A 21,087-nucleotide genomic window follows, 5' to 3' on the forward strand; every position below is an offset into this window, starting at 1 on the left:
TGAATTGCAATTAATTGCAAAGTCCCTCTTTGTCATGCAAATGAACTGAATCCCCCAAAAACATTTCCACTGCATTTCAGCCCTGCCACAAAAGGACCAGCTCACATCATGTCAGTGATTCTCTCGTTAACACAGGTGTGAGTGTTGACCAGGACAAGGCTGGAGATCACTCTGTCATGCTGATTGAATTTGAATAACAGACTGGAATCTTCAAAAGGAGGGTGGTGCTTGGAATCATTGTTCTTCCTCTGTCAATCATGGTTAACTGCAAGGAAACACGTGCCATCATCATTTCTTTGCACAAAAAAGGGCTTCACAGGCAAGGATAATGCTGCCAGTAAGATTGGACCTAAATCAACCATTTATCGGATCATCAAGAACTTCAAGGAGAGCGGTTCAATTGTTTTGAAGAAGGCTTCAGGGCGCCCAGGAAAGTCGATATTTTGGGTCCGTGGCCAGGAAACTCCCCAGACCTTAATCCCATTGAGAACTTGTGGTCAATCCTCAAGAGGCGGGTGGACAAACAAAAACCCACAAATTCTGACATACTCCAAGCATGAATTATGCAAGAATGGGCTGCCATCAGCCCATGTGGCCCAGAGGTTAATTGACAGCATGCCAGGGTGGATTGCAGAGGTCTTGAAAAAGAAGGGTCAACACTGCAAATAATGACTCTTTGCATCAACTTCATGTAATTGTCAATTAAAGCCTTTGACACTTGTGAAATGCTTGTAATTATACTTCAGTATTCCATAGTAACATCTGACAAAAAATATCTAAAGACACTGAAGCAGCAATCTTTGTGGAAATTAATATTTGTGTCATTCTCAAAACGTTTGGCCACGACTGCATGTGACATCAGTACGCGTGAGTGTGTTACGTGTGTGTGTTGTGTGGATAGAGACATGTGAATCTGTATATAGCCAGTTAGGTAGAGTCAGTACAGATAGTCTGAGTAGCTATTCAGCAGTCAAATTGCTTTCAAGATAGAAGCTTTCTTGGAGCCTGTTTTTCTCAGACCCGTTGCTCCGGTAGCACAGAAATCAGTCCATGGCTTAGGTGGCTGAAGTCTTTGGCAATTTCCTGGGCCTTCCTTAGACACCGCCTGGTATAAACGTCCAGGCATGGAGTTCGGCCCCAGAGAAGTACTAGGCTGTCCGCATCACCCTCTGTAGAGCCTTGTGGTCGATGGCGGTGCAGTTACCGTACCAGATGGTGAAGCAGCCAGTCAAGATGCTCTCATTGGTGCAGCTGTAGAACTTCTTGAGGATCTGAGGGCCAAATCTGTCTGTGTGTGTGTGCGTCTTTTTTGTTATTGTTTTTGTTTTAGTTGTTGAAACAGAGGAGAGGAGACTCCGGCAGCGACGTCAAAAAATTGCAGTACATATTGTGCTGTTCTATCACGCGTGCAATGATGTCAGAGGGGGAAAAAAACAGTGTTGGTTGTTTGCAGTAACTTCTTTGTGGTTGTAATATCCCAAACGGACATGGCAGTTTCACCAATTAAGGATTCCAGCTGTAGCCCTTTCCTGCAGTCAAATGACCTAGTGGCCTCAAAAAAGGAGGATGGTTATGAACAAACTACTCCACTCCTACGAGTTTCAAAGTAGATTTGTTTGACTACCAAGAAACACTCTGTGTGACGCTGATTTAGTCCTCTGCTGTAAAAGGTTTAGCTGTTAGCTGTTCTCTGTATGGTTTACACTTTGACCTTGCCTAGAGCCTATGCATTCGGGATCCTCTCTATTTTCTCTGCAGCACAAATCAGGATAGCTACGTCTGTCGATACAATGGTCTTAGTCACGAATGTTTAAAGCTATTCACTGCTATTCAATACGGAATCAACAAAGGTTGATTCACTGATTGCCAAGGATTTTTTTTATTTATTTTACCTTTATTTAACCAGGCAAGTCAGTTAAGAACAAATTCTTATTTTCAATGACGGCCTGGGAACAGGGGCAGAACGACAGATTTGTACCTTGTCAGCTCGGGGGTTTGAACTCGCAACCTTCCGGTTACTAGTCCAACGCTCTAACCACTAGGCTACCCTGCCGCCCCGGTGAACCGCCCTTGAACTGTCCCTTTGAACCAGGTTACTCACATGCCCGAGTCATGTGATCATATAACATTCAAAACCTCCTTAGATCAACAAGTTATCACATAGTCTTGAATGACAACTACAGGAATTTCATAACTCTGGACGTCATTCATTTCTTTGATATTTTATTTTGAAAGAATATGTCCAATCCATTGCTCTGAGTCATAAGGGTTCATTGTATTTCAGTTGAATTCATTGTATTCACAAGTGATGCTCCCATTGAGGAGCCTCTCTATCTATGTAAATAGTGCAGTGTATTTTTCCAGATCCTTAATAAAAAAAAATACTCTTCTGAATAGCAAGTGGGCTGTCTACTTTCTTGACTTTTCTTGACGTCTTTTAGTTTGAATGACTCCACCAAGGGGCAAAGATATAATCCTGTTTAATTTACAGATTTGTTGCTTCAGAGTGAAATCATTTATGATGTTTATGCATTTGACCTTCACTGCCCTCAAACCTCTGTCAGACCACATACAAACAGACACCGAGTCATCTGTTGTTAGATGTTCGTTACAAATATCAAATATTAAATCAATGACTTTCTATATATTTCTGTGCTGGTATCGAAGCAGAGCACAGCTTGTGTGAGCAGACAAAGACACTCAGGCAGCTGTCTGGCAGTCTGCTAGCTGCTTGTCAATAACTTTTCAATACATTTATCATTTATGGATTGCCTCATGTCCTTCGTTTAACTGTTGTACCCCATCCGAATGCAAACTATACTCTTGTTTAACTCCATTGTTAGTAAACAATGTAAATGTTGTTATGGTTCAAACTGCAGATTACCATTGGCTACATCAAATTGATTATAAGACAGGAATGGCAAGAGGAGAATCTACATAGTAAAGCACTCGTAGCAAAAATATCAATAACACCACTCTCAGTACAGATGCTATGACTCTACCTGACAGCCATGTGGTTGAAAATACAGTACATTCTTACCAGGGTGCTGTACCTTTAAAGAGATAGGGTGTGCTGTGCTGTGCTGTGCTGTGGGGGACCAGGTGTTGTGTTGTCTCTCTTGTTGTGATGTGTGTTTTGTCCTATATTTATATTGTATTTATTTTTATTTTTTTAATCCCAGTCTCCCGTCTCTGCAGGAGGCCTTTTGCCTTTTGGTAGGCCATCATTGTAAATAACAATTTGTTCTCAACTGATTTACCTAGTTAAATAAAGGTTCAATTAAAAATAAAAATGATGAGAGGACACCAAGGGACTTTGCAGATCATAATGAGGTATGGGGTCATTAAGTGGGAGGGGGTGGGGAAAAGGGTGGGTGGGGTGCTGTGACCGACCGAGAAAATGGGCAGAGGGCATGGGAAGGCAATGGGAGCAGTGCTTCCCGGGTCTGACATTGTGATGTCAGCGTAGTAGTCTACCGATCAGCTCATTCCCCAGTTGTCTCTCATTGTGGGTCATATGACCATAGAATTATGAATTAGAATACTAGAATAGTTATTTAATAGGATCTCTATACATATTATTCAGCTGGAGTGGACCGATAAACTCATTAGCTAGCTACATCCCCTCATGAGAAACAGAAGTCATTTCAGAAAATTAGTCAAATTAACCGCATGGGTGAGCTTACTTTCACTCAGAGCACAATTTAGTTACATGGGGAGTTTTTCTCCTGGAATTTCTATTTTGCATCAGGCTATGTCACTACATGCTGGCCCAGGAGTGTGAAGGTGAACGGAAAGGCTCTGGAGCAACGAACCGCCCTTGCTCTCTCTGCATGGCCGGTTCCCCTCTCACCACTGGGATTCTCTGCCTCTAACCCTATTACAGGGGCTGAGTCACTGGCTTACTGGTGCTCTTTCATGCCATCCCTAGGAGGGGTGCGTCACTTGAGTGGGTTGAGTCACTGACGTGATCTTCCTGTCTGGGTTGGAGCCCCCCCCTTGGGTTGTGCCGTGGCGGAGATATTTGTGGGCTATACTCGGCCTTGTCTCAGGATGGTAAGTTGGTGGTTGAAGATATCCCTCTGGTGGTGTGGGGGCTGTGCTTTGGCAAAGTGGGTGGGGTTATATCCTTATATCCTTCCTGTCATCGGATGGGGCCAGTGTCTCCTGACCCCTCCTGTCTCAGCCTCCAGTATTTATGCTGCAGTAGTTTGTGTCGGGGGGCTAGGGTCAGTTTGTTATATCTGGAGTACTTCTCCTGTCATATCCGGTGTCCTGTGTGAATTTAAGTATGCTCTCTCTAATTCTCTCTTTCTCTCGGAGGACCTGAGCCCTAGGACCATGCCTCAGGACTACCTGGCATGATGACTCCTTGCTGTCCCCAGTCCACCTGGCCGTGCTCCTGCTCCAGTTTCAACTCTTCTGCCTGCGGCTATGGAATCCTGACCTGTTCACCGGACGTGCTACCTGTCCCAGACCTGCTGTTTTCAACTCTCTAGAGACAGCAGGAGTGGTAGAGATACTCTTAATGATCGGCTATGAAAAGCCAACTGACATTTACTCCTGAGGTGCTGACTTGCTGCACCCTCGACAACTACTGTGATTATTATTATTTGACCATGCTGGTCATTTATGAACATTTGAACATCTTGGCCATGTTCTGTTATAATCTCCACCCGGCACAGCCAGAAGAGGACTGGCCACCCCTCATAGCCTGGTTCCTCTCTAGGTTTCTTCCTAGGTTTTGGCCTTTCTAGGGAGTTTTTCCTAGCCACCGTGCTTCTACACCTGCATTGTTTGCTGTTTGGGGTTTTAAGCTGGGTTTCTGTACAGCACTTTGAGATATCAGCTGATGTACGAAGGGCTATATAAAGACATTTGATTTGATTAGCTTTTAAAAGAGGATAATTAACTGTATTTTCTCTGTGTATTGTTTTGCTATCTTGTCTGTGTAATTCAAGGACAAGTTGACTGAGTGTGATCTTGGAGGGAAGACACTGTGCTGAAAATATAAATATAAACAGCAACTGTCAGGCCCATTGACTGTTGTATTATTCATTACATGAGCTTGAAGCCACAACAGACAGTGAAGTCATATGTTTGTCCCAGTCCATTAACAGTCAGCACGCCATTTTAATATAGCCTTATGGGTTTGTAGGTATGTGGACTCCATACCACACAAATGCATTATAAGCCAAGACAAACATGGACATGCCAGGGGGAATGCTTTGACGTTGCCAGATTATCCAAATCGGAAAGAAGAATGACCTTGTGATATTGCTATGAGATTGAGTGTGTGCATTTATATGAAGTTCATTTATATGTTGTTAACAATTATGTGGTAAGTCATTAATCGTTCACCACCCCAATATTACATCTAGTGATTGAAGAAGTGTTTTACCTGGCTATGTGGATCTACCGTTGACTGCAAACTGTTGTTATTTTATTGTGATAAATTATAAATTATTATGATTGGGTGAAGCAGCCATGCATGCTCAGTGCTTACACATGAAGTGCAGTGATAGTGGAGGGGGGAATTGACTGGGATGGTGCCTCCCTGAGGGCTACGGTAGGGCCGTGGCAGGATGTGACCCATGCCAGGGCCCCTAAGCGATATGCTGCTACCTCATCTACTGGAGCTGGGCTGACGGTCGCCAGCGTATGCTCTCTGCTCCACAAGGGCATGGACTCTGGCGGGGGATTAAGAGTGCACTGCTAGTGGTGGAAGAATGAGAGAGGAACAGAGTAGAGAGGGGAGAAAGGAGAGAAAGGGGAGAAAGGAGAGAAAGGGGGAAGAGGAGAGAGAGTGGGGGGAGAGGAGAGAGCGAGTGGGGGGAGAGGAGAGAGCGAGTAGGGGAGGGAGAGAGTGCCCAAACAAGGAAGCCAGGGGAAAGAATACAAGCCACAGAGAGAGAGAGAGCTCGGTAAGGGTTAGATCACGTGTCAAACTCATTCCACAGAGGGCCAAGTGTCTGCAGGTTATCCCTCCACCCTTGTACTTGATAGATTAATTAAGGTCACTAATTAGTTAGGAACTCCCTCACCTGGTTGTCTAGGTCTTTATTGAAAGGAAAAAAACAAAAACCCGCAGACACTTGGGAATCGAATTTGACACCCCTGGGCTAGACGTTGTTAACTGTGAAGTTGTTGACTGTGGAGTTACTGCAAAATGACTGACTGAGGGAGAAAAAAAGAGCTAGGCAGTGCCTAATTTGTAAATCAGGAGTTGCCGGAACAAGTGAGCACGAGAGGGGGGTGACCTGGGGAGCTCTGAGTAACCGGAATGCATGAGAAAAAATATAACCTTTATAAGAAAGCATTGCATGCATATCATCACATTTAATAGTGGCATAGAGCAGTAAGTAGAGGCATTTACAGAAGTTGCCCACATGGGAAAAAAGGTGCCTAGGGTCCAAAAAATTGTTGGCCTATTTATAAACGCATTTAATGCAATTCTACGTCATTTTACGATTAGAGATTTTGGCACAATCTTTTTTAATGCTGCGTTCAAAACAACTGTGAACTCAGAGCTGGGAAATCTACTACTTCTGACTTTAGTGCGTTCAAGACAACTGTGAAATTGGGGGAAAAACGAGCTGACTGGGAACATTTGTTTTTGAATGTCATCCAATTTGAAATTCCACGTGGGGAACTCTGGCCTCTTCTAGAGCTCTGACTTTCCGACCTGAAGATCACTGACATCATGATTCAGCTTACTTTTTTTTAGAGTTCCAAGTTGTCTTGAAAGCACAACATGATCGAAATGACAGGCAATTTAGACACTGACAAACTGAGATTAATGAAAACGACTTTGAATCCATCAATTGCCTAGGTGTGTGGAGACAATTGTATGTTACAAAATGAGGAGTACATTATAGTCCTAAAAAGGCTATGTGCTAGTGTCGAAAGCCTCTCCCACTTTCTCTCATTATACTTTATAAAACATTTTTTGGAAGACAAGTTGATCAAATATTTTGGTAGCCTACAGCTGACAGACTAGTGAATTGTCTTTTCAGCAGGAGCCATTTGCTTTCCAACCTGTGTTTTCCCACGATTGTAGACTATTTGAAATATTGGGAAAGGCCAGTTTTGTCTGCAAACTGTTTGTTCGCGGACATATTTGTTGCACGTTCCTGACGGCTATGCCTTATCTTTGGGCTACACTTCACAGCTAGGCTATTTTTTAAATAAGATATTTACGGTGTAGAAGGCTATTCTGAATTATTTAATTTATTTCTGAACAGACAGCGGTAACTATAACTTTGGCAAATGTATTTCAACCCTTTGCGCGGAGGTAGAGGTACCGGATCAGGCCAAAACGAAACTGTCCAAGGCGGAGAGGTGCCAGATCCTGTTCCGGTAGGATCCGGCTAAAATTAAGCACTGGAGTGAGGAATGGAGAGAGGGGAAGTGCTGAGCGATTAACCGAAATTTCGTTTTTTCCTCGGGTTATTCAACAACTAATTGACCGATATCGGTTCAATGACTTGAATTCCATTTAGTTCGTTATTTTTGTGATCCCAACGCGTCGTTTCTCTAGAGAGAAATCAAATCATTCACAAGAGAAATCAAGTCAAGAACTTTGTGGGACAGTGGGCTGAAGGGAGTTGTAGTTTTCATTAACCAAATATTCAACCTAGTTCAGCGCAGAAATGTCGGAATTAACTACATTAACCACGTTTTCATATACAGTTTTTAATTTGTTCGTTCGACATGGGATAGTTTTGTGTCCGTAAAATTATTTATGGGAGAAATGGCGGTGGAAACGCCTTTATGCTCAAATATTTATGTAATTTCCATCATATCGAAGTAAACTTGTCACGCGATTATATTGTGTGTGGCCCTCCCACTACGACTCAGGAAACCATGCAGTTTATTAGGCAACAGATTCAATATATTATGATGCATTTCACAGTGTTGAAAGTGCACGGTGGTGAGCTCGGTGCTCCTTTCCAATAAATATCGAGGGTCTTATTCTGGTGACACGATGCTCAACTGCCATTTGACAAATACAAATATTCTAGATCATATCCAAAGTAATTGAATCATGTGTACTAGCCAGTGGCAACCCGTCATTCAGGGCAGGTGGGGCAGATGCATTGTCTGAGTGTTGGAATAAAAAAACAGGAACATTGTACCATCTGGTTTGCTTAATATAAGTAATTTGAAATTATTTTTACTTTAGCAATTCCATTTATTTTTGATACTTGAGTATATTTAAAACCAAATACTTTTAGATTTTTACTCCCGAGTAGCGAGTAGCGCAGCGGTCTAAGGCACTGTATCTCAGTGCAAGAAGTGTCACTACAGTCCCTGGTTTGAATCCAGGCTGTATCACATCCGGCCGTGATTGAGAGTCCCATAGGGTGGCACATAATTGGCCCAGCGTCATCCGGTTTTGACCAGGGTCAAATAATAAATATTTGTTCTTAACTGACTTTCCTAGTAAAATTAAAATCTAATTACTGAAGTCGTATTTTACTGGGTGACTTTCACTTTTACTTCAGTCATTTTCTATTAAGGTATCTTTACTTTTACTCAAGTATGACAATTGAGTACATTTTCCACCACTGCAAGCTGGCTGTTCTTTCCAGCTCGGACAGAGATACACTTTTACGCCTGCTATTTTAGGTTAGATACACACAGACCACATAAACCACATGAGAGATGTACAGACACAACAACGAGAGAGGGATAGACAGTTTGTGAAAGTATGCCTTATCTCAGCCTGGTCTCATAGACTAGATGTAACATAGTAAATGTAAATCCGGGACCTCCAAATTAGTATGATGTTTTATGTTTGGTATGGTTACATAAGACAAGGTTAATTATGGCAAAAACAAAAGTTAGGTGGTTGGTCGGGGTGGATGGGTCTAGCTACCCAAAGGTTGCGTATTTGAATCTGATCATGTACAAATGTAACAGTTTTGCTAATTAGCAACTACTTTTTAGTAGTTAGCTAAACCTTCCCCTAACCTTATCCCTTTAACCAAACTCCTAACCTTAACCCTAACAATAACCCCTAACCCTATCCTCTAGCTTAGCTAACGTTAGCCACATAGTTAATGTTAGTGTTAGCCACCTAGCTAACGTTAGCCACAACAAATTTGAAGTTTTGCAAATTCAAATACATATTGTATTATTTGCAATTCATAACATATTGTACAAATTGCAATTAGCAACATATAATATGAATTGTAATTCGTAACATCATACTACATTGAACAAAAATATAAACTCAACATGTAAAGTGTTGGTCCCATGTTTCATGAGCTGAAATAAAATATCCCAGAAAGGTTCCATAAAGCTTATTTCTCTCACATTTTGTTTACATCCTTGTTAGTGAGCATTTCTCTTTTGCCAAGATAATCCATCCACCTGACAGGTGGGGCATATCAAAAAGCTGAATAAATAGCGTGATCATTACACAGGTGCACCTTGTGCTGGGGACAATAAAAGGCCACTCTAAAATGTGCAGTTTTGTCACACAACACAATGCCACAGATGTCTCAAGTTTTGAGGGAGCGTGCTGACTGCAAGAATGTCCACCAAAGCTGTTGCCAGATAATTTAATGTTAATTTCTCTACCAGAAGCCGCCTCCAACGTTGTTTTAAAGGATTTGGCAGTACGACCAACCGGCCTCTCAACCACAGACCACATGTAAGGCGTTGTGTGGGCGAGCGGTTCGCTGATGTCAACGTTGTGAACATAGTGCCCCATGGTGGCGGTGGGGTTATGGTATGGGTAGGCATAAAATACAGACAACGAACACAATTTTATCGATGGCAATTTGAATGCTCATAAATACCGTGATTCTGAGGCCCATAATGAGGTCAATATTGTTTTATGTATCTATGACCAACAGATGCATATCTGTGTTCCCAGTCATGTGAAATCCATAGATTAGGGTCTAATGAATGTATTTAAATTGACTGATTTCCTCATATGAACTGTAACTCAGTAAAATCTTTGAAATTGTTGCACATTGCATTTATATTTTTGTTCAGTATGATTGAAATGTCCCAGATTTCGTTTACTAAGTTACATCTACCCCCCCAGGCCAGGTTGGTTATCTACTTTGAAGAGCAAGTCAAATTATTTTGTCAGACAACTTTGCAACTTACTTAGGCAGGCTTTCCAAGCTGAATAGGATGACTAAAGACAGTACAATATGGGAAGAACAGAGATAACGTTGTCTGGCTAGCTGCTACTGCCTGAGCAGAGATGAGAGGATGACTTTAAGGAATTAAAAATAATAAAGCCATCAAATAAAAACTAAGTAATATACACAAGTGAAATATTGTAATATTTCATAGTAATCTCCTATTTTTCTATTGATGTCTACCAAATGTGGACCTGACAGAAAAAAATGTGAATGTTCACTGTTGTTGGCTTCAGAATTTCCATGAAAAAGCTCTAAAATCATTTGAATGCCATTATTTCATCATGCATTTAATGTTAAAAAAATTATCGTAAACAAAATTAAAAAAATAGAAAATTGTGAACCGAAAACCGAATCCGAATCGACCTCAAAAAACACTTATCGCTCAGCACTAGTTCCACGTAGAACCCTCTGTGGAAATGGTTCTACATGGAACCCGAAAAGTTTCTATCAGGAACCAAAAGGGTTTTACTTAGAACCAAAAAGGTTTAGTCAAATGGTTCTCTTATGGGGACAGATAGCACCTTTTTATATGAGTGTAGAGAGTGCACAAGACATAAGGCATATAAGTCGCTTGGAGTGGTGAGAGACAGAAGGGGGAGGGGATGTGGGGGAAAGAGACTGGGAGAGAGAAGCTGCTGTGTGTGGACTGTGGCTTGCAGCTGCAATTGTGGAAGAGCGAGAAAGCGTGCTCATGTGAGAGAGACTCAGAGACTACCAGAGAGAGAGAGAGAGAGAGAGAGAGAGAAAGCAAAAGAGGGTGAGAGAGAGACAGACAGAGATAGAGAAGGCTGAAACACAGAGAGTGAAGTAAATAAAGAATGCAAGAAAGACTGTACAGTGACGCAGTGCTTCTCTGTCTACTTTAGGTGTACGAATTCTGTAGAGGCAGTGTGATACAAGGACTATACATTTCCTGTCTCCTATCAGCCGGATTTACTCCGAAAAGGACATCAATGACCATTGGACCATATACTTCTCCACAATATTGCAGGCACTAAAGGTGGACTTTTAGTGCAGTGACAATGCAGGTGAGATTCTCTTGATTGTTTATATACTGTTTGTGTGTTCAACTGCATGTTGTACTGAAATTATAGTGTTTGGTTTGCTAGACTCGAAGTAAGCCTTTTGATTGAAATTAATCACTTGTGGTGCATGGCATTTCTATCTGTTTATAATCGGGAAAACTGAATATCTACCAGATGCTGAGTTATGTATATTTCATGCGCTTGCAGACTGTATGTTATGTTTGCAGTAAAAAAAAAAATATTCCACAGCTTCTGTCTGAAGCCATATGATCTGTCGACAGAAGCTGTGTTGTTTAGTTTAATTGTGGTAATGAGCTGTTGCTATGCATTTATTTATAATCTGAGATATATTTGATATGGCTTCCAGGTTAAAAACAAAAAAACAAAGATGTGCTTTGGAAAGTGAACTTTTATGATTGAGTGTAGAGAACAATGACGTACTGTATCTCTGTATCGCTCTTCTTTCCATTCTCTCATACCGTACACACAGATACAGTCACACTCACAGTATGTGTTGCTTTTGTTCATTAAGTCCTGTGCTGCTGTCTCTCCCTAGAGCTGTAGACAGCAGGACAGTTGATGGAGTAACGTGCTCTGGGTGGGGTGCCTGTTCGTTAGATGAGTGTGATTGAGACCACAGTATATTGACAGGGAGTAGAACAATGAGACTACTGTACATGATTAACAAACACAACAAAGATCAACAGAGCAAGCGGGGAGTTACCTATAGATCAACGGATAGCTAGATTCAGGAATAAAGCGCTTTTCACAATGCTCTTCACACATCCTGTAACAGCAAAATAAAATGGATTGATAGAGAAAGTAAGAGGTAGATGAGAGAAGGTGTGGAAAGGGAAGGCTGGGAAGAGATGTGCAGTATGGGGAGTCTTCATAGATTGGGTGGACTTTGGAGAAGGGTAGAAAGGAGAAAAGGAGGAGAGGGAGTGTGAGAGAGATGAAGGAGTCACTGCTGTGTTCTAGTACAGCTAGGCCATGACAGTAAAGACAGCCCTGGCTTGGGGGGACATCGAGTAGAGATGGCCAGTCCATTATTCCTGCTCCAGGGTGGGAGCCCTGACCTAGCCCCTAATCCAACAGCCTTCTCCACGCCTTGCCTCTCACCCAAGGAGACCGCCACACAAACAAATATACATCCACTGCATGTATGACAAACACGTGGTCAGCCCCGTGGTCAGTCAGCCCTCCTTACCCAGCTAGCTACCACTGCTCCTCAAAGGTTCACCACACACTTCTGCCTACCACTTAGGCATTTCACTTTGCACAGACGCCTGTATATCCATTTTAATTTGTATCAAGGACATTTGTTCGTCTATTGTTATACTGCTTCTCCTTTGTCATTTGCATTGGTTTGGAGTTTGTGAGATTTTTGTTTTGTTGTAAAACGAAAAGATTGCGTGGATGAAGTCATGTCTTGCTGTGAGGATCAGTTGTGTATTTGTTGTGACAGTGTCCCCCCACAGCCTCAGGCATTGCTATGGGCACACAGGGGACATTTCCGCCTGTCATCTCCACTTTAGTTACAACCAGACGGTTAACAAGGGTACAGATCTTGTACCTCCCCGAAGCTCAAAAGATAAATCTGTATGTCATCAAACAAAATGCTTCTGTTCTTTCGTTCAGCATTTTTATTTCAAGTCTTAGTCGTGCTTAATCCTCATATAATTGAGATGGAATGCTTAGTGTAAGGCTCAGTTTTAATTTATAATAATAGCTGTAATCAGATTTTCTCTATCCCCACCATTTTGATTTGGTCCACTCAGGGATCTTACCGGCTATAAATCTCAGTTATGTGCAGTGGTGGGAAAAGTAATGAATTGTCCATCCTTGAGTAAAAGTAAAAATACCTTTTTTAATAAAAATTACTCAAGTAAAAGGGAAAGTAAAAGTCTAAAAGTATTTGGTTTAAATATCAAAAGTAAATGTAATTGTTAAAATATACTTAAGTATTAAAAGTACAAGTATAAATAATTTCACATTCCTTATATTAAGCAAACCAGACAGCACATTTTTTTTAATGCCTTTTTTTACAGATAGCCAGGGGCACCATTTAAAAACAAGGCATTTGTGTTTAGTGAGTCTGCCAGAGGCAGAAGGGATGACCAGGGATGTTCTCTTGATAAGTGTGTGAATTTGACCTTTTTCCTGTCTTGCTAAGCGTTCAAAACGTAACAAGTACTTCTGGGTGTTAGGAAAAATGTATGGAGTAAAAAGTACATTATTTTCTTTAGGAAGTTAGCGAAGTAGAAGTACAAAATGGTCAAATATAAACTAGTAAAGTACAGATACCTCAAAAAATGACTTAAGTAGAACTTGTAAGTATTTTTACTTGAGTACTTTACACCACTGGTTATGTGTCATTATATAAGACCATTACATATTGCAAGGTTGAGCTTCCACCTCCCATTATGGCCTGAAGAGTAAATTGCTACTCTTAGTTGAGCTATTTAGTCATGGTGATTGGTCTATAGGCATGGTCCATAATGAACAAAACAATGCAGCCTCTCTGTCCATATTGGATTCATTAGCTTCATTCAGGCCTGTTTGCACACACACATACGTCTGTGTTCGAAGATTGCATGGAGAGAAAAAAAACATTTGAATGTGCCGTGAAGGTTAAGGGCTCCATTATTTTGTGTGCATTATCTTAAACATGTGAGGCGTGTCACTTAGGCTGGTCCTGCTGGGACATATCGGTAGTTCCCATGGCACTCATCCTCGATGTTATAAAAAAATGCACTCTGGTTTGTGAGGTGAACTAACCTTCCTACCTGGCTTGCAGAGACAAGGTGCTCTCAATTTAACCTTTTATTTGACTAGGCAAGCCAGTTAAGAACAAATTCTTATTTACAATGACAGCCTACCAGGGAACAGTGGGTTAACTGCCTTATTCAGGGCAGAATGACAGATTTTTACCTTGTCAGCTCAGGGATTCGATCCAGCAACCTTTTGGTTACTGGCACAACGCGCTAACCACTAGGCACTAGGCTACCTGACGCCCCAAATAAACTAGATGTAATTAGCTTGAAGAATACTGTCAGTCCCTGGAGAAACCCTTGATCTGTGTCCCTAACGTAAGATGAAGTGGGAGTGCTGCTGCCTGAGGAGCTGCAGCTGCAGTCAATATTAACTGGGCTATTTTACCCCATTTTGTTTTTCCACTAATTGGTCTTTTAACCCAAATATATATGAATTCTAGTCAATGGACACATTAAGCAAAAATGTGTGAGATGTTTGAAATGATTCCCTTAGTTTTGGGCAATGATAATGTTTGAAATGATTCCCTTAGTTTTGGGCAATGATAACTAGGACTGTAAATGTAGGAGAATTGTGAGTTGTTTTCACTCAGTCGGATTCACAATTGTTCTTTTACACATTTCCACATTCAATTTTTTTTTACTGTTTTCTTGCTTTCTGCTCACTGCAGTCAGTGTAAAAATCCATGGTCTTGTTGCGCTGATCTGTCAGTGTTTCCCTCCAATCGCCTTTTTCTTGCTAGATGTCTGTCTCTCTTGACATCTTCATGCACACCAGTCAAGGGGATATTGTGTAGGAGATTGAAAGGCTTTTATTTGTCATCTGAAACCAAAATCTGGTTCTGAATATTGAGTACTCTTGAAAATGTTACGCAATAACAAGATTTAGAAGGAACATTTGGAACATTATATTATTTTATACTAATGCAAGTGCTCAGAGGAAGAGATTTTGTTTAACAAGTAATAAAAGAATACTCTAGCATCCTCCCCTTGCGAGGATAACAGCACAGCCTTAAACATTTTTTGGAGAACACATTGGGAGTGATCTTAGACGACTCCTCCATACAGAATATTTCCAGGTCCTTGATATCCTTCGTCTGCGTTTATCGACTGCCCTCTTCAATTCAAACCACAGGTTTTCAATGGGGATCAAATCCTGAGACGGCCATTTCAAAATGTTTATTTTGTGGTCAATTAACAATTTTTTTTTTGATTTGATGTCTGCTTGGGGTTATTGTCTTGCTAAAAGATCCACTTGCGGCAAAGTTTCAAGATGCCTCCCAATGTGTTCTCCAACCTTCTAAAACATTTTCAAAAAAGCTGTGTCGTTATACCTGTATTGAAAACAGGGGATTCAGGAGAAAGATATGATCCCATATTGATGTCACCTGTTAAATCCACTTCCATCCATGTATATGAGAGAGAGGAGACAGGTTAAAGAAGGATGTTTAAGCCTTGAGACAATCGAGACGTATTGTGTATGTGTGCCTTTCGGAGGGTGAATGGGCAGGACAAAAGGACATCCAGCCAACTTGACACAACTGTGGGAAGCATTTGAGTCGACATGGCCAGCACCCGTTTGGAAAGATTTTGACACCTTGTAGAGTCCATGCTCCAACGCATTGAGGCTGTTCTAAGGGCAAAAGGGGGCGGGGGGATCCAACAACTGAAAAAACACATTTTGCCCAAGGGATCCGTGGAAGTTTAGAGGGTGTAATACAATGTAATATTATTAATCTACAATTTATGTTATTAAACCTTGGGCAACATGGGCCTATTGGTATCCACAGTACTCCACCTATTACACATTTTTCATCTCAATACTTCAATACTATATTATTTTTTTTACATAAATGCACTGTGATTTAAATAAATTGTTCAGTGAAAATCTAACTTTTAAAAGTTGATGTTCTGTTAACTCATACCCAAATAATTTTGACTATACTCGTATTTGTGGCCGACGCATTAATTAGAGACAAAATACTCAAACTTGTATCTCAAACAGACCTTTTCAAAAATGCTTTTTAAATGTGATTTAAACATAATCGGTTCAAGGACATACATCTGGTGTATTAGAAGCATTTATTGGTACCATGATTGACTTTTTATTTATTTCACTATTATGGGCGATCCTGTTTTCTGATCACAATGCCTGCAGTGGCGTGGTCGGCCTTGAACTTCCATGGCTTCAATGAGAGGTGGCAGTCTGTCACGTCTACTCCATGCTCCTCCCCTCTGGTGTTCGACGTCGCCAGTATACTAACCACTGGTCCTGGGATCCATCATTACGCACACCTGGCATCAATCATTACAAGCACCTGCACGTTGACATGAGGCACACTTGGACTCAATTACCTTACTTATTACCAGCCCTATATCTGGCACTCCCTTAGGTTCCTTCCCCAGTCAGTATTGATCCTGTGTTCATGCAAAGACGCTACTGTTATTTTGTCTCGTTTGATGTATTATTAAACGGTTCACCTGCTTCTTGACTCACAGCGTCTTGTTACACAGTCGTTTTCTCTCTGCCTCATGACAACGTGTAGAACTGCAGGATATTAGCTTTTTTTCCCCTCCAAGAGGAGGACCTTTAAAATGTTCCTTCCCAGGGCCCGAGACTTGGTTTGTCTGGCCTTGCACACGAAATCATGGTAAAACTCCTTAATGATATTTTTATCTCACTCGAGTTGTGTTCTGATTATGAGGGGGTCAGTGAAGGATTTGCTAATACAAAAAAGTTTGAGAACCCCTGGGATAGTGGTTAGAGAAGGGTTAGCCAACATGCTAAGTAGTTGCAAAATAGCTAAAAAAGTAGTAAGTAGTTGCAAAGTAAAAAAAGTAACCATCCTTTTTAATTTTCACATGTAGCGAGCGAAGCGTTCGTGTTGTCCAACAAACATGCGTAGTAGCTGAGTCAGACAATATCGTTTTCATGCATCTAATTAGCCTATTTCTCAGTGACAGTTAGGTGAATCAGTGAGTGAGTTGTTCTTGATGGATAAACAAAAGGCAAGATCAAGTGGTGAACAAAAACTCCACCAAAAAAAAAGCTTTATCTGATCAAGCCCGTGCCACATTACAGACAATAACCACGTCAGCAAAGCTACCACCTCGTCCTCGACTGACGAAACACAATCGCAGGTGGAAGCTAGTAGACCTAGTCATGCAGCAGCTAACACTAAAGCTTCCCAGTCCCCACAGAGATCTCACTGCCCGGGCCTGGCAATGACAGTGGCCTTGCTTCTCCTCTTCTTCCCTCCTCTCAAGAATAGTGACAGTTCCTCTAGAGAGAGTACCAGTCCTCCTCTTCTCCCAGAAAACCAAGCTGATGACTGTCACTGACCCAGCAGCGCTCATGAGAGTGACCCCCCCCCCCCCCCCCCCCCCCCCCCCCCCCCCCCCCCCCCCCCTTCTGTATACACTGGTAAAAGCCTATGAGTGATGAGACTGATAGCCCACGACAGCTAGCCCCGAGTTCCAATGTGTAATATAAATAGGCTACCAGCTAAATACTGTATATAGCTATAGATATGCTAGTAGGCTTGACTGCATTGTCTGCATAATGAAACAAGCCCTAGTAAGCTATTGTTTTGACAATGGACTGATTATTTGGCATTAATAGACTGGTTTTATGGAGCACAAACTTTATATCCATACTGCGAGAGAGTGCAATGATGGCTGGTAGGCTATAGTCCTACAGGAAAGTTGTATATTCTAAAAAATATATTTTGGGGTACTGATTTAGTATGTTGTTGCATCACATTTATTTTACAATCTGAAATGTTTGAATTTCCACTTTAATTACTGAACAAGTAAATGCATTATTGCCGCCAGCCAGCATTCGAAATAGCAGCATTGCGACACCGTAGGCCTATAGCTTCATGAAACATAAACGTTAGACTTAACATGAGAAAATGAGGACCAAATAAAAATAAACAATGCATCCATTCAGGCAAAGCTACAGGCTACTAGAAGCACTAGCACCACATAATCTGAAAGGGGGGGGGGGGGGGGGGGCAACTCTGACCTTTTGCTGGGGGTCCAGAGAAACTGCGCTACGCCAGTGAACATAACATAACATACTGGACTTATTTGAGTGTCACAAATTTACATTTACTATGTTACGTCTAGTCTTTGAGGCCAGGCTGTTATTTTAGTCTTTTTTTTCTCATTTTTATTAAGGGTGCCAATAATTTTGGACCTGATTGTATATGGCAGTGAAACAAAACAACATATCTCACAAATTCCCTAATCAAGCATTGTGATGTGCATTGAATATGATGTGCCTATGACAAATTTACAGTACAGTGCAACAAAGTTTCTATTGTCACGTACACAAGCACAGTGAAATGGCGTTCTTGCCTGCTCTTTCCCAACAATGCAGTAATGAATCAGAAGTACTATAAAAAATAAACACCATACATAAACCTGTGGGGTACACTGTGTACTTACAATGATTTAGGAAGTATACAGTACATGTAGTTTCCTTTGAATACATCATGATTGCCCATTTTGCAGTATATCAACACCTCAAAGGCAAGCAAATTTCTTTATTGTTGTGTAATAATAGAGGTTGTCCGTTGATGGGGATTTGTGAGGTGTCGTTAGTAGTGTCCATCTGCAGAACATACTGTATGCCAACTGCCAAAATAAAGGAAACACCAACATAAAGCGTCTCAATAGGGCCACCACGAGCCTCCAGAACAGCTTCAATGTGCCTTGGCATAGTGTCTGGAACTCTATTGAAGGGTTGCGACACCAGTCCTTCCACAAGAATTCCATCATTTGCTGTTTTGTTGATGGTGGTAGAAAACGCTGTCTCAGGCGCGCTCCAGAATCTCCCATAAGTGTTTAATTGGGTTGACATCAGGTGACTGAGACGCACACAAACCTTTTTCGGAAGCATCTGCTTTCAATAAACTTGTATTCCTCATTTACTCAAGTGTTTCGTTTATTTGGCAGTTACCTGTAGGTAATTTTAGGAAACATATAGCTAGATAGCACAGTAGGTGATATGAGTATTATCATGCAAATCAACTTTGTATTATTTGTTACATAGCAGTGTTTGTTGTTTTCCTTTGGACAGGTTTGATGGTTTACCTTGGTTTTATAATGTTCCTGCTTGTTTCTCCAGGAGCATCTCTCAGTCCAGCACATGGGCACCAGGAGCACACATTTCTCCTAGTAGTGAGGTTTGTCCTGGGCCTCGTCCGGACTACCATGACTGACCTCCTGGCCAACCTGAGTGTTCCATGGGGCACACAGGCGATTGTGTGCCCCAACCTGACAGCAGCAGCCCTGGTTGTGCCGGGGTTCAGGCAAGTCTCTGGCCCCCTTCTGCACCTTCTGCTGCTGTGGCCTGCTGAACCGTACCCTGGCCGTGGTGTTATGGTCAGTCTGGCCTTCGCCATAGTGGTGGGCAACGTGGTCACGCTCACCGTCTTCATGCAGACAAGACAGGTCCGTACACCACAGGGATACCTCAAAGGTAAACAAACAAAAAACCTCACTGATTCAGACTTGTTCATTCAGAATGAGCTCATTTACTCTCTAGAAATGCTGTTGATTTATGATAGGAGAGAATGGTAGTCACATGTCAGTTGCTTATGTTTACACACATGTGTGCAATATATTCACTGACATGGAAGAAGAACAACCTTTGGTGTTCTTGACACTGAAAGGTGAAATTCATTTAAATTCAAACACCTTTCTGGTTTAATGTTCTGTTTCTAGAGTCGCATGTTTGTTTATGTTGCCTGCTAGTTACATTTAACTTTTTAGTAGTTTAGCAGATACTCTTAACCATAATTGCTCCTGTAAGTCGCTCTGGATAAGTGCCTTGCTCAAGGGCACAACGGCAGATTTTTCACCAAGTCAGCTCAGGGATTCAAACCAGAGACCTTTCGGTTACTGGCCCAATGCTCTTAACTGCTAGGCCACCTGCCACCCTGTATTGGTTATATTGCAGGATTAATTAAGACGGTCAGTGCTTGTTGTTTAGCAGAGAACTAAATCAATCTTCAATGCTGTTCAGTCACAATCAGGGATCCCTTTGTGCATTGCCTCAAAGGACGCAAAACCATTTCGACGCAGCACTGTAGATTTGTTTTCCATGGACTTGAATGTAAAATCAGCTTTTAGGACACAGGGATTTGTACCGTATGTGGTTGAGTGTGAACTGTGAATGACCTTTCTCTCCTGACAGTCTCTCTGGCCATAGCGGACATGATGGTTGGAGTGCTGGTGGTTCCTTTCTCTGTCTACACTGAGATCTCTCTGATGGTGACCAGCTCCTCTCCTGTCTGGTACCAGGGGGGCACTGACCCCTCCATGGGGGGCCTGGTGGGACCCTGGCAGCCCTGCATGCTGATTGGTCCAGTCTTCGCTGGCTGTACGTTTGTCTCCATCAGTACTATTTTCCTGATGACGGTAGAGCGCTGTGTGGCCATCTTATGGCCCCTACATAAGGACCACCTGGTGACACGGAGACGCACCCTGTTTCTCATCCTCTTCTCCTGGGCAGGCAGTTACCTTCTGGCCCTAGCCCCCCTCATCCTCAGCAACAACTTCACACTGGAGTACAGTGAGTGCAGCCGGATGTGTAACTATGTCCCCCTGTGGGATGGAGTCACTCTGCCCTCTGACGCCAACATCCTCCTACTGTTCCCCGTGTTTGACTTTACGCTGCTGGGCGGCACCCTGGTATTCAACATCCTGTCCTTCACCAGCATCCGCCGCTACACACGCAAACGTAAGCTCATGTCAGAGGGGAATGTGGGGGTCGAGGGAGGGGGAGGCGGCTGCCAACATAGACCCTCCTTCTCTGACATCAAGGCCGCCAAGACGATCAGCATTCTGACGTTTGCCTTCACGGCTTCCTTCACCCCCATCGCTGTGTGTGTGGGCAACGTGGTGGGCTTCACCTGGTGCAACTTCTCCTTTGTAGCCTTCTGGATCCTGACTGGGAACAGCTGCTGTAATGTGATAATATACAGCGTGAGAGACCAGCGCTTCAGGAAAGGAGTGACTCTGCTTTTTCAGAGGGAGCATTCACCTACCCACGGGGAGAAAGGCGGAGCTACCCCCCCCACTCACCTTGTGACTACAACCCCACCTCCTTAA

General features: G+C 42.3%; 1 protein-coding gene across 1 annotated transcript; it reads left to right on the forward strand.

Moving 5' to 3' along the window:
• The first annotated feature begins 19,353 nt into the window (after positions 1 to 19,353).
• LOC118965038 (neuromedin-U receptor 2-like) lies at positions 19,354 to 21,087 on the forward strand. The gene is made up of 2 exons (XM_036981770.1): positions 19,354 to 19,453; positions 20,171 to 21,087. The coding sequence occupies exons 1-2, from the start codon at positions 19,354 to 19,356 to the stop codon at positions 21,085 to 21,087; spliced, it is 1,017 nt and encodes a 338-aa protein (XP_036837665.1).

Source organism: Oncorhynchus mykiss, chromosome 6 (assembly GCF_013265735.2).
Source record: "Oncorhynchus mykiss isolate Arlee chromosome 6, USDA_OmykA_1.1, whole genome shotgun sequence".
Taxonomy (NCBI): Eukaryota; Metazoa; Chordata; class Actinopteri; order Salmoniformes; family Salmonidae; genus Oncorhynchus; species Oncorhynchus mykiss.

What these genes read in the sequence shown, in the direction of transcription:
- LOC118965038 (XM_036981770.1), top strand. Translation starts at nt 19,354, where the DNA reads ATGGTCAGTCTGGCCTTCGCCATAGTGGTGGGCAACGTGGTCACGCTC. An exon ending in ACCACAGGGATACCTCAAAG is followed by an intron (nt 19,454 to 20,170) that starts GTAAACAAACAA and finishes CTCTCCTGACAG; the next exon opens with TCTCTCTGGCCATAGCGGAC.